Here is a 12,750-nt window from a genome sequence, read left to right as displayed (position 1 = left end):
GTGTTCAATATTCCTTTTTTTTTTCCTTCTGTATTTATTATTGTACAATACTCCTATAGTGGTCCAACTGAAGATGCAATCTTAAGACATTGCAGAATGCCATGATTTCATGTATGTTCAGTATGTGCCTGATCACACAAACATACACTGAAGCTGACTGGCTGACTGATGCCTTTTATTTAGCTACCTGAATGTTGTGATAATTTTTGCCTTGTGAAACCAGGTAAGTCAATCAAACTGCTAAATACACTCTATATCAGACTTCGCGATAAAAACATGAGTAACTGCTTACAATTTACCTATTCTAGGTCTCACACTGGTTCAAACCAAAAAAGAGCTGTACAGATTTGGCTCTGCTGCATGTGTACATTGTAAAATTAAGGTTAGCACTTCAGTAAGCTTGACTTGCCTGTTACTGATGCTGAGCAGTATTTATTACTTAAATTATCACAGCATCTCAGGTCTTAAGTTACAGAAGAGATTATTCAAATGGCAGTATCATTATAAAAGCAACACAAATACCAATATAGAAATGATAAAAATAAATCAATCAGTATATGAACATTTTACAGTTACAGAAAGTACTATTACACAGTAATCTCACCCATTTAGTTTCACTTTCAACATCAAGACACTGATCTAAGCTAAAGGGAGGACTAGCTCACAGAATTCTCATACTAACAAAATCCCTCAGACAGCTCTTTGTCTTTAACTTGTCCTAAACATGATCCACCAGTAGTCTAACTCCTTCTCATCCAGAATGTGTAATAAGCATACTTTACGTTACCCAATAAACCAAGTCAGTCCTGATATTCTCTATATTTCTAGGTTATCCCAAAAAAGCTAGCACTCAAAACAAATAAAGCATGTTAGCAAACATTAAGTGAGGATTGCCTCTTCAGCCCTCTCTGCCTTCCACTCAACCTTGAGTACTCAGATCAGAGTGCCACAGTACTTTTTATGTTGTAGTTTTACAAAGGAACAAATGCAAAAACATCTTTGAATACAAGACTTGGCTTGTTTAGTGGAAACTCTACAAGTGCAAAACATCCAGATTCATTCTCATTTCAGAATGTAGACCAAACAGGGCTACACATCACTCATTTCTCCTGTTACAGAAAAACTTTAGATTACTTCCCCTATCTCCTAGTTCCTGTGCTTTTTCAAATCTGTACAGGTCAGTCAGGACCAAATGCTCAGAAGGTATCAAAGCCCACAAGACATTACTGAAACTAACACTTGTTCAGGACCTAGTACTTTGCAATTTGAGCTTACATTTCCACAGCAACATGCCAAAGAAGCAGAGTTAAGAAACTGGGAGTTTCTATAAAACTGCCCTATCCTGTAAATACAAAGTTATTAGCGGTGGCGTGATGAGGAACAATAATGGATCAATGTAAAAAGCAATCACATTGCACTATTTTCTGTCCACATAAGCAAAGTAGTGCAAAATGAATAAAAGCATTAATTTACCTAGATTGCTTGGGTTTGTACCAACCAGCTTACAATTTTTTTTCAAAACTCTATGCTACTACCACCACACACAAGCACCACAGCATAACAAAATAAGCACCAAACTGATAGTTAGATTTCATTTCAAAATCTGATCCTATCATTGACCTTTGGTCACAAGCCAGGTCACCACTTCTCTCTGTACCTTTGTTTTCCTGTTTGGCCATTTGTCTGTCTTGACTGTTTTTAGTACAAGTTCTTCAGGATTGCCTATCTCTCTTGAATCTGTTCCATACAGTACCAAGAATATATTAACACAGGTGCACCCTTCCTTAAATTCTCCTATGTTCTACGGCAAGGATGTAACAATGACTTGCCCCAGTTATTAACTAATGAGGACCACACAGCCATCTGCTGAGACAGACCATGCTTAGAGGCACTTAGTCAACCAGTCACAAGCCTGACTGAGAAGTCATGCAGTCACAAAGCAGAAGCCCATTTAAAACTCAAGACACCTAAAAAACTACAAGCCAATTTTCAAGTGAGCTTGTTTTTATACTACAGATCTCATCTTCACAGTATCTTTAAAAAAAAAATCTTAATCAGATCAAGTCTTCGCCACAACAGAGCACAAGATCACGTTTGCAAACATAATTACAATTTTTCTTGTATTTAGTAATATGTAAACACCTCTCATCATAGATCGTTTCATAGCAAGGTCAGAAATGCACTTTATTTTGAGTTCTTCTGCGTCTGTTATGGGCTCCATTGCAGAAAAAAAACATCCCTCACTTTGATGAGCCGCTTTTCATTTCTCAAAACTGAGCAACAAATAACTTTAAACATTCAAGATCTCCAACTAGCATTAAATTCTCTCATTTTATCTTCTGCATTCCCAAAGCAGTCTCAAGATCTATTAAGAAAACTCTACAAAAATTGCTGAAGATACATCTAGAAAAATGGACTAATTTTTATTCAGCTATAGTGTAGGCTATTTGCTACACTCTACATTGACTGTTGTCATTAAGGATGCCCAGGTTAATACAGCACTCTAATGCAGAGAGGACCTAGTTTTGTTCTACTGCTCAAGCAATTTTTCTGTTTAATTGTAAAAGCAAAAACAATAGTTCTATAAGTGCAAATATTTGAGTTCATTTCACAAAGTGGCAGCAGTGAGTTTTGTTCTAAATTACTATTCTCTATGCTATGAAAGAATAAATTCACTTTGCATTCGTATTTCCTTAGAACATAAGTCTTCTCAGCCTTTCAATGTTGTAAATATATTATTTTTCATCTCGTTTTCTGAAAGATATGTCATTTTACATCTTGATATTCTGCAATGGGAAATCCACAGCAGCAGTAAGATTTTTAGTAAAGCATGGAAGCTAAACATCTATATTTGTCTACAGTTAGGAATGCGTTACTCTTACTCTTTTGCAGTGCCCTGTATTTCACCTCCAGTTCAGCAGAGAGACATTACAAGCCAAAGCATCAGTCATGCTATTTTAGCGTCATTTGCTACCACAAGTTTACTGCACTGCTTCAATAGTATTAGCCAAAAGCTATTGCAGTGACAGATATATACATTTTACAAACGACACTTGCAGTGCTGAACTCTATCACCAGATCTGCCTGATCCCAGCATCACTCGCTTGCGATCACAGATCCCACTGTCAGAAAGTGGGAGATGATTTTTTGAAGAGACATTTAAAATCTACCATTTCTTTTTTCCGCTGCAGTCTGAGAGCAAAAATGGTAAGATTCCACACATTTACCCTGCTGGAGTAAGTGTTTGTGATGAAAACTTCAAGTTTGAACAATGTATGATTTTACTCGCCAAAAGCACCAGACAGGTAAACAGAAGTATAAAAAGGATCAGTAAACGACGATCTTAAGATTCCAGTGTGGCCGGCATACCAGCACAAGTAAGGACCACACTTTCCTGCAAACCAGCATGCCATGAGAATGCATATGAAATGCATTTCTCATCCAAACATCAGAGGAAACATGGGGAGACACCAGATCCTTTACAGCAAGGATAGGTGTAGCTATAGAAACATTTGTCTCTTCAAGGTATACAGAAGCAGCACTGAAAAGTCCAGATTGCCCTGAAACAAAGGAAAAGTTATTCCACCTCATGTTGTTCACTAGCCATTAATTTTCACAACAGTGGAATGTACCTTCTACCAGTTAATGGCTTGATCTGCAGCAAAACCTGGTCCAAAGGAAATTGAAACAAAGACAAGGACATCCAAGCTACCAGTTAAAACAATCAACAACTTATATTTTGTCCACTGATTTCCTGTTGAGAGCACGTCACACCCATCACCCGTCACACACTGTTATTTAAGTCCTTTTCTCTTACCCTTTCTGAACAATTGCATACAGCTAGGAATCCTGGAACAAGGCTGGAACCAGGTAAAAGTCAGATAATGCTAGCAGGAAGTATTCTAAGGTTGGCTTTTTTTTTTTTCCTTCCCCTCTGTAAGTTCCTGACAGACAAAATTATCCACCCTCAAACCGTGGAGCACTGCTGCTGCTTTTTGACTGTCCTATGACTATGTAAGCATTTTGCAATTTTATTTTGAGAATCCCCCTTCCATCTTCAGCTGAGATATTCTGAGTCCAGTCCTGCTGCAACAGGACCAATGCATTCACAGCACTGGGAGCAGCAGTTGAGTTCTGCCCCAACTCTGGATCTATTCTATGAAAAAATATCAAGTTCCAACTACGTGTGCTTTGAACTTGGACTAAATGGGAGGGAAAGCATTATGAAGCAAGCAGTTAAAGCTCAAATCCTCGAACGGTTTGTGCTAGCTTTGCAATGGTGATGAGACAATCTGAGTTACAGCTACTTAATGCTACTTAATCCAACTGCTCTACTTCATCCACTGTGTACCTACTTTTAATCAAATTTGGCTAGTTGAAGTACAGTAACTCAGATATGCTTTCTTGGGCTAAATGCTGCAGAGAATGCAAGCTCTGCGACTAACAAAGCCATAATCTATAAAATAGTTTTGCAACATAAAATCACTTTCCATTTCTCAACTGTCTCCCTCCACTTAAACCCTTCATAATGGTCTTCAAACTTAGCTTGACATCATTCAAAGCCCTTGGTGGGACAAGCCCTAGTATTTTCTGAGCATTCAGAGGGAAAAAATTCATACTATAACTCTTCACAGTTTTCCTGTTTGTGTTAAAGCATAAAAGAGTACAGTGTAATACTGGTCTAAAGGAGAATATTGAAAAATACAGATTAAAAAAAAAAAACAAAAAAAAAACCCAAAACACTAACCCAACCACACCACAGATGCTAATTTCAGAATTATTTAATGTAGGTTTTGACAATAAAGCACACATACATGTACATACAAGTATCCCTACAGACTAATCAAGCTACTTTTTCTGTAGGCCAGGGAAGAAGGAAAAAGTGGTCATTCTTATATTCAAATTCTCAGAGCTGTTCAAATACTACGGCAACCAGACATAAAAATATCTGAGTGGACTTGTTTATCGGAGAAAAGAGTTCTAACAGTCTGTGTTATTATCCATACAGAGTATCACCTTTAAAAATACCTTTAGCTTTTACACAAAACGTATCTGAGCACAGCATAACGTATATTTACTGTACCATTTGCCTTTCATTTTTCCTTACCTTTAAAATAATAATAATTTTTTTTAAAAAAATCATCAGTACTCTCATCTCCAAGTGTGGTTGTTCTGTTGTTGCAAATAGCAAAGTAAAAGAATCCTACTTCATAAACATATTTTGATGCCTCTTCTGACCTACCCCATAGGGCCAGATCTTAACACATCATTAGCAGAAAGAAGAAATGCACTGTCTCAGTGAAGCCAAGAAAAATCCACGTTAATTTTACTTACACTATACCTTCTAAAGCAGACAAAGAAGGCCTGATGTTTTCTGTTCCTATAGGGGCACCTGTCCCTGGCTTACTCTTTCCAAAGACAAAACTGTTACTCCTGCTCTCATAGCAGGAGATATCACTACATTCAGTTCTGCCACTGTTACAAGTCATCTTTTCTTCAGCTACTACTCTTACAGTGAAAACCTTTATGTCCACACAGGGGGAAAGTCTTAGCAGCTAAAGACACACACACACAAAAAAAAAAAAGGAAAGTGAGACATTTTATCTTCAACATGCTGCAGTCTGCCATATCCACAACAAGTCAGCAAGCAGAAACTACTCCATGAATACCAACATTTCTATCTTAAAACTCGAGATTTTGAAAACTCTTGACTCTTTCTCTTTTCATTTTTGGGCTGCTTCTTCTACCTTTCTCTCCTATTTGAAGGAGGAGAGTCCCTATAGCCCTAGGCAAAAATTAGGAAGCAAAAAAGAAAAAAAGAAAATGAAAGGAGGAGGAGCTAGCAACCTTGACCTAGGATTCTTGCCAGTGACAGGAACATACAAGATAGGTGGTGAAAAGTACATTTCCACATCAGAATTGATGCTACTGGCCTTGGAAAGTAGAAACCCTGGAAAATTATCTCCTCTTCAATCCTCTGCTAGGTGTAATGGAGGAAAAAATGTGCAGTTGCATGAGGAATGTTCATTAGCCTAAGTCAAATCAAGCACAATCCTTTTCTTGTATCACCTCCTCGTCTCTAGGATCCTAGGAGGCTGCTTGAGAAAGAGACTAACCACTATCTACCTGAGACCACTAAAATCAGATTACATGAGGACACAGACATCCACCTGAGTCTCCCAGTTCCTCTGAGGGTCAGTCGCCATATTAAGACAAAAGAAAAAGAACTGAAGAGTCAGGAGAATTAAATATGATCTCCAGACAAAACAACAGACTTAACAAGTATGCTTCATTAGCATTAAAAACTGATTACTAGATTCCCAACCAAACAGAATCACAGTCATACCAGAAACCTGATTCTGAGCACTCCAGAAAGGCTGCCATTAATTTGTGTTATTATTTTTGCAAAGCGGACATTAAAGATTGCAGACCATTGAAATGTCAACCCAGGAACTCAGACCATCTTGGCGCTCCCTCACCACAGTTAGAGAAGTCTCTGATGGGACCAACAGGTCAGGCATTCTAATGTCATGTCAAAAGTTTGATTATACTGAAAGCCAGAACCAAATCTAAGCAGTGACCAGATTTGTATCCCACATGCAACAACGAACAGCAAACAAAATTTGGAAATTCTTGTTCTGTGGTAAAGCATTATGAAGGAACAAAGGAACCACAAAATTTCCTGATATTACCTTGTGCAACTGATGGAGATAAGGTGTGTTTTAGTCTATAAAACACGTTATCTTAGTGTATATAATGCCTAATTCACTGCAAGAGAACAAGAGCCAAAACATAGCATCAAGCTGTAACTGTGATTTGACACCACAGGGAAATACAGAACAAAAAAGGAAAACAAAACTTTTGACTTTTATGTATTATGAAGAAGCAACTTCAAAAATTAAATTGAAATTAAGCATTTGAAATGGAAATTAGTTCCCATTTGAAAGGATATTTATGTACTGTCCAAAATATAATAGAATTATTTATTTAAAAGCATTCAGCTAACACAAGCTCTTTGCTAATGCTGGATGATTTCTAAGTAACTGAGACAAGACCATATCACCAAAGATAGAACAGCTTTTGACATCTGCAGATGCACAAAGAGTATTTTCTTCGACTCAGCTAAATAACTAGTTCAATCAGAGTTGAGAAGCCCACTGGGAGGAAAAGCTAGAAAGGCCTGTTCTCTTCCTATCAATGAAAGAGAATTAGGTACTAAAACAACGGTAAGCTCTGAAAGTTGTTATATCCTATTTACTTTCTTTTTCAAGTCTTTAGGACTATTTGTTTACTGCATTAGAACAATCCACACCAGCAACACTACCTTTCCTAAATGTAAAAATTCCCTTAAACTGTTACAAGGAAAACAAGATTAGAACTCATTTAACAGTTCTAAAACAAAAAATGTCTAAAAGATTCTTAGATAGCAAAAAATACCTTTCTGCATCTTTAATTGAAACATTAAGTGCACAGAAAAAGATAAATACTCTCATCATTTTCTAACATGATATATATTAAAGTTCAGAATCTGAAGATACTTGGGTTAAGCTACGTAACTGCCAAAACATGTATGTTACTTGATACCTATCAAAATATTGTATTTAAATGCAGCTGTCAGTTATTTGCGAAAATAAGCTTTTCTTCAAAAAAGAGTTGTTTTGTATTTGTATTTATTTAAATCAAAACTGCTGTCCTCTGCTGGTTTAAATTACAATTAAAGTTCTGATTTAAATAAAGCTATCTTATTTTACAATCTGGATTCTATTTACAGTTAACTCCACTTTTCAGTATACTCAGTATCCTACACACATCAATGGAGAGACAGAAAGAAGCATCATGACAAGTTCGATTGCATGTATCTGCACTGATCAGTTCAGCCCTCAGAAACATCCATGGGAGAACCAACCCACTTGAGAACTATAAAGAACATTTTATTTACCAGCAGGAACATTTAATTCTGCATTTTTCTCCCGTGTTTACTTCTCATTCGTATCTGCTGCTTTCTGTTTTGTTCTCTGTTTAGTTTAGATAGTTACATCACTATTTTGATTTTGTATGCACAAGTATCTGAACAAGGATGTATTTGCATTAATTTCTTTTCATTTACTGTTCAAGACTTCAGACAGAAAATCAAGGAAGTCAATTAGTCCAAGCAGAGTTACGGCTAACTATCTGGCCAAAATAGAATTGCTAACTTTTGCATATTAGCCAGGCAGGGTGAAAATTCAGTCTGGAAGCCTCCAGCCTATTCTACCGCCAACAGGACTTTTTCACCCATTTTTTCATTTTTTTTTCCTTAATGGCTATCATGAAAAGACTCTTGTTAGGTTCATCTTTATGAAAATAAAATGCAACTATATGTTACTAATTTCAGTGGGTGGTTAAAAATAAAGCTGCCTTTCACAATAACAACTTATTTTTAAAATTTGAATTTCTTTTATAATCTTCTTTATGTTCAGCCAGGATGCACTGCAGATGATTTAGTTCAAACTCCAAAACAAGGTAAAGCCACTGGCTGAATACTGGAGAACCCGAATTTGTTTAATCACTATCATAGTTTTTGACAACATGAGCTATCTCAATAGAAGTAAAATATTATCTGAAACTAAGGTACCAAAAATTCACATGCCAAGCTATGCAACTACTGAAAGAAACGGTTCCCAGGAAATATACTATAAGGTGTAAAGTACGCATTCACCTGAAAAATAAAGAAAATACAAAAAACAAGCAAACAAGAGCAGAGAAGTTTTCAAAATAGAAATACAAGCTAAAGATAAAATTAATTATTTAAAACACAAATCCAGCTGATTGATCAACCACTCCTTGAAAGTCTTTCTTATAAGAGCTCCTGTTTAATCTCTGACATCTGAAATAAACAAACAAAACCACAAATTTTAAATAGATGCTTTCCACTTATATCCTGAAGATCTGCCATTATTCTAGAAGTAATTTACTAGTCTCTTTTGAAATCCAGAAATGTTTAATTTACCCTAGATATTTATCACATTTTCTTTGAAAAAAAGGTAAATTTTCTTTTACAAGCAACTATTAAAACACTTCTCCAAAGATACAATAATCTACATTTTTAATACGATGAATTAGTATCCAATAAGCAGGTACAATAAATGAAAGGAGGCATAAATCGCAAACTTGTGAAAATTGTTGACTAAACTCCAACTTTTAATACTTAAGACAGATTAAAGACAAAAAAAATCATTTATAGCTCCATAGAGCTAAGAATAGCTTTTAAGATACATAGATACTTGATTTATTACTTTCAGCAGTAGATGCACATTGCTGTTTTTCCTCAACTCCAGAACTTTATCCTACTGCTTTTGAACATGACCAATAAAAAGTATTAGTCACCTTCATTATTCACATCATTTTTTTACACTTTTATTGTGTTAGAAAATTAAAAAAAGAACATGATAAACACATTATGAATTATTAACAGAAAAATCTATTCCATGATTCAGATCCAAATCTGGACTCACTGATGAGCTATTGAAAAATGCCAGGTCAGTAAAAAGTTCTAAGCCATACACCTAACTCCAGCTTCAAATGTCCAATCCAGATCTACATCTATTCAGCTAGTCTTAATCACTGCTGCCTCTCTTTCCAATGTGGTTCATAGATGTTTTTACTGTTATTGTTTGATACCTGATCAATTAAAAAACACAAAAATTTACTGAAAAATCTATGTTTACTTTTCCAAACATCCAGTCAGTTGATCTTGTCTCAGTACTTTTTTTCTTTTTTAATAATTCATATTATTTTACATTTAAGTAAGTTCTCCTCCTAAGTTATATCACCTGGACTACAGGTATGGCCACGCTTCCTTCCTGTTTGTCCTTACTACAGCTTAGTGGATCTAATAGCAAGATCACAGCTAGCAGATTTGCACACGCATAAAAGCTGCCAGCACTTCCAGTTTTCTCATAAGTACATTCTACTACTTTTGGAACTGTTCAAGAACAGTTTCTAACGCTACTGCCCAAAATGTTTAAATGTTTACAACAGAGAGAGGTACTGTAGGCTGGGATTTCAGGCCTGGGAAAGCCAGGCAAAAATTGCAGCTTTTGTCTCTCTTTTTTTTTTTTTTTTTTAATTGCCTATTTCACATGTGCAAACATGAAATGTAATTCTAAATAATTTATCAACTGGGAAAGCTTTCATAAATTGCATAAGACCTGTTGTACGTAGATACAAAGCATGACTATTTCGAAGAAGTGTAAGAAATTATGCTTTTGACTGTGTACGTATAGTCTCTTCAGTCTGTATTATCTTTCTTTAGCTCATGTCCACTCCTCAAGAACAAAAATCACATAAAATTCACAATTGTGGAAGACATCAAACATGACTGTTTTTCCTGCTTTTTCTAAAAACAATACACTTAAGTATTGAGCTATTCACTTTTACCGACTTCCACCAAAACCTCAGTAATTTTTTATGAGGATCAAATTTTTAGATTTCTATAGCTGCTGCCTTCAAAATGTTCTCATCTGAACTGAGTCATATCTCCATGCACATGTAATTGCTTCCTTTTTAAAGGCAAGACCATAACATTCAAGCCACCTCCAGGAACCTAAGGATTACAAATCATCTGTTTAAAGACTATAATCATATCTTACTTCAACTACTGTCTTACAGTGAAGAAAAAAAAGACCACAGTCTAAGTGGCACACTTAAAAATAAATAAGTGTGCCACTTTTTAAAAAGTCCTTATCTAATCACAGAATGTTTTCAAACAGCTACACTGTCAACCTGATTTTCAAGCAATCAAAATTGGGGGGGAGGTGGGGGAGGGAAGAAAAAAAGTCTTACAGAAAGGCTCTCTCTTTGTGCACGGCAATACACAATACAAAAAAAAAAAAAAAAAAAAAAAAACAAAAAAAAAAACTAAGAACAAATTTTAAACATCAGCTCACAAAATGGGAAAAGACTAAAATGTTTCCAGTTAATGTCTGGAAAGCATATATAACATTCTCAGAAGCAATTAAGCCAAGATAGGTTTTACTCCCGCAATCTAGTCCTTCTGAGCAGATTGCTGCGAAGACTGCACAGCAAAGTACCTTCAGACAGCGACAACTGTCTGCACACCCACAGCAGACTGCATGGCTGAAGCCTACATTATGAATCACCTCAAGAACAGCTGCCACCTCCATTTTCACTTTCTATACAAGATTTACCTGGCTTCCAAAAGTTCTCTTCATATTGACACTATCCATATATGCCCTTCTCACCTGCATAAGCCCTCGCTTTTAGCCTGCGTACCTCTGAACTGGCATTTTGAACAGTAATCGTGTACTGCAACTTGCCCCCTGACATAACGCTTTCCTTGGCATCGATTCGCCATCAGTTGCAGGAAGAAGGGGACTGAGAGGGAGAGGAAGCGGGGGAATCAAAATAAACAAAAAAAAAAAAAAAACCCATACGCTTCAGGCTCGAGGGCACTCACCCAGCGCCTTTCTCCGAAGCTCCCCACGCAATTCTGAGGCGGTGACTTCCTCCTCTTCCTCCTCCCCTCCCGCAAACCCGGCCGTTTAACGGCTGCGGCGCAAGGGCCGCGGGTGCGCGTGGACGCGGCCCTTGCGTCGCAGCCGTTAAACGGCAGCTCCCAGTGCTTTCTCCTCGAGCAGCGTTAGAGAGAGGCGGCGGTGGTTACCGCAGCCCCTCACGTTAACCCTCCCCCCCCGCAAGCCCCAACCGCTCCGCTCCCCACCCCACCCCGCACACACGGCGAGGAAACGGCCCGGCCCGCCCCCCGCACGCCTCGCTGGGTTTCATGTACATAAGGAAGCCCGGAGCATGGCCTCCTCCTCCCACAATGCACCCTGGGCATTCACATTTGAAGCTACTTCCTCAACCGAAAAAAAAAAAAAAAAACAGAAAAAGAAAGAAAAAAAAGGGGGGGGGGTGAGAAGAAGCCCCCGGCCCGCGGCCGCCCCAGCGCCCCCCCCCCCCCCCCGCCCCGGCCCCACTCACAGCCGTCTATCTCCTCCTGCAGGTCCTCCTGGAGCAGCGACAGATCTGCGGGAGACACACAATGTGCCAACGCGCCCCGCCGCACTCCGCCGGCCTCCCACCACCCTCCCCACGCCCCGCGTGTCCCCACGCCCTCCCACACCCACCCAGACCCGCAGGGTCCCGCCGCGCCGCGGTTTGCCCCCGCGGAGCCCGCCGCGCCTCCCTCCCCGCCCCCACCGCAGGGACCCCTCCACACACGCACACGCCCACGCGTGTTAGCGGCGCGCCCACGCGCGAGCCCGCTCCGCGCACCCACACACCACCTTCGCATGCCAGCGTCCGCGCACGGACGGAGACACGAGGAGCGGGCGCCGCTGCGGGAAGCGCTTCCCTCAGCCGGGGCGGGCGGGGGGGGGGTGGGGAGGGAGGGTCGGTGCCTCGCTAGGGAGGCGGCGTGTGGGAAGGGGGAGGGGGGCTCCTACCTACCCGCCATCTTGCTGTAGCCCCCACGGGGCGCCGGGCTACATTGGAGCCGCCGCGGGGCGGCGAGCGGGGCGGCGGCGCCGCCGGCGGAAGGGGGCAGCGCGGGGCAGCCGCGGCGCGGTGCGGCCCCGAGCCCCGGCGGCGGCGGCGTCTCCCCGTGTCCCCCGGTGAGCGGCGCACGGAGCGGGCGGGCGGAGGAAGGCGGGAGGAGGGGTCTGGGCCGGACACGCTGCCCCCGCCTCCGCCTCGCACACGGCCCCGCCGCGCTCCCCGCCCCCCTCACTGACTCACGCGCGGAGC

The 12,750-nt window shown here is 39.9% G+C and overlaps 1 protein-coding gene across 1 annotated transcript in view; it reads right to left on the bottom strand.

The window, feature by feature from the left end:
- The window catches only part of PPP4R1 (protein phosphatase 4 regulatory subunit 1), a 63,697-nt gene extending 51,154 nt beyond the window's left edge, over positions 1-12,543 (bottom strand). The window contains exons 1-2 of the mRNA XM_062570124.1: positions 12,454-12,543; positions 11,986-12,030 (exon numbers count right to left, since the gene is read on the bottom strand). Coding sequence (XP_062426108.1) covers positions 11,986-12,030; positions 12,454-12,460 — 52 coding nt within the window. The 5' untranslated portion in view covers positions 12,461-12,543. The remainder of the gene's footprint in view (positions 1-11,985; positions 12,031-12,453) is intronic.
- Between the last annotated feature and the right edge of the window lie 207 nt (positions 12,544-12,750).

The sequence above is a fragment of the Rhea pennata genome, chromosome 2, assembly GCF_028389875.1.
Source record: "Rhea pennata isolate bPtePen1 chromosome 2, bPtePen1.pri, whole genome shotgun sequence".
NCBI classification, from domain to species: domain Eukaryota; kingdom Metazoa; phylum Chordata; class Aves; order Rheiformes; family Rheidae; genus Rhea; species Rhea pennata.
This window is presented reverse-complemented; position numbering and strand designations above follow the sequence as displayed.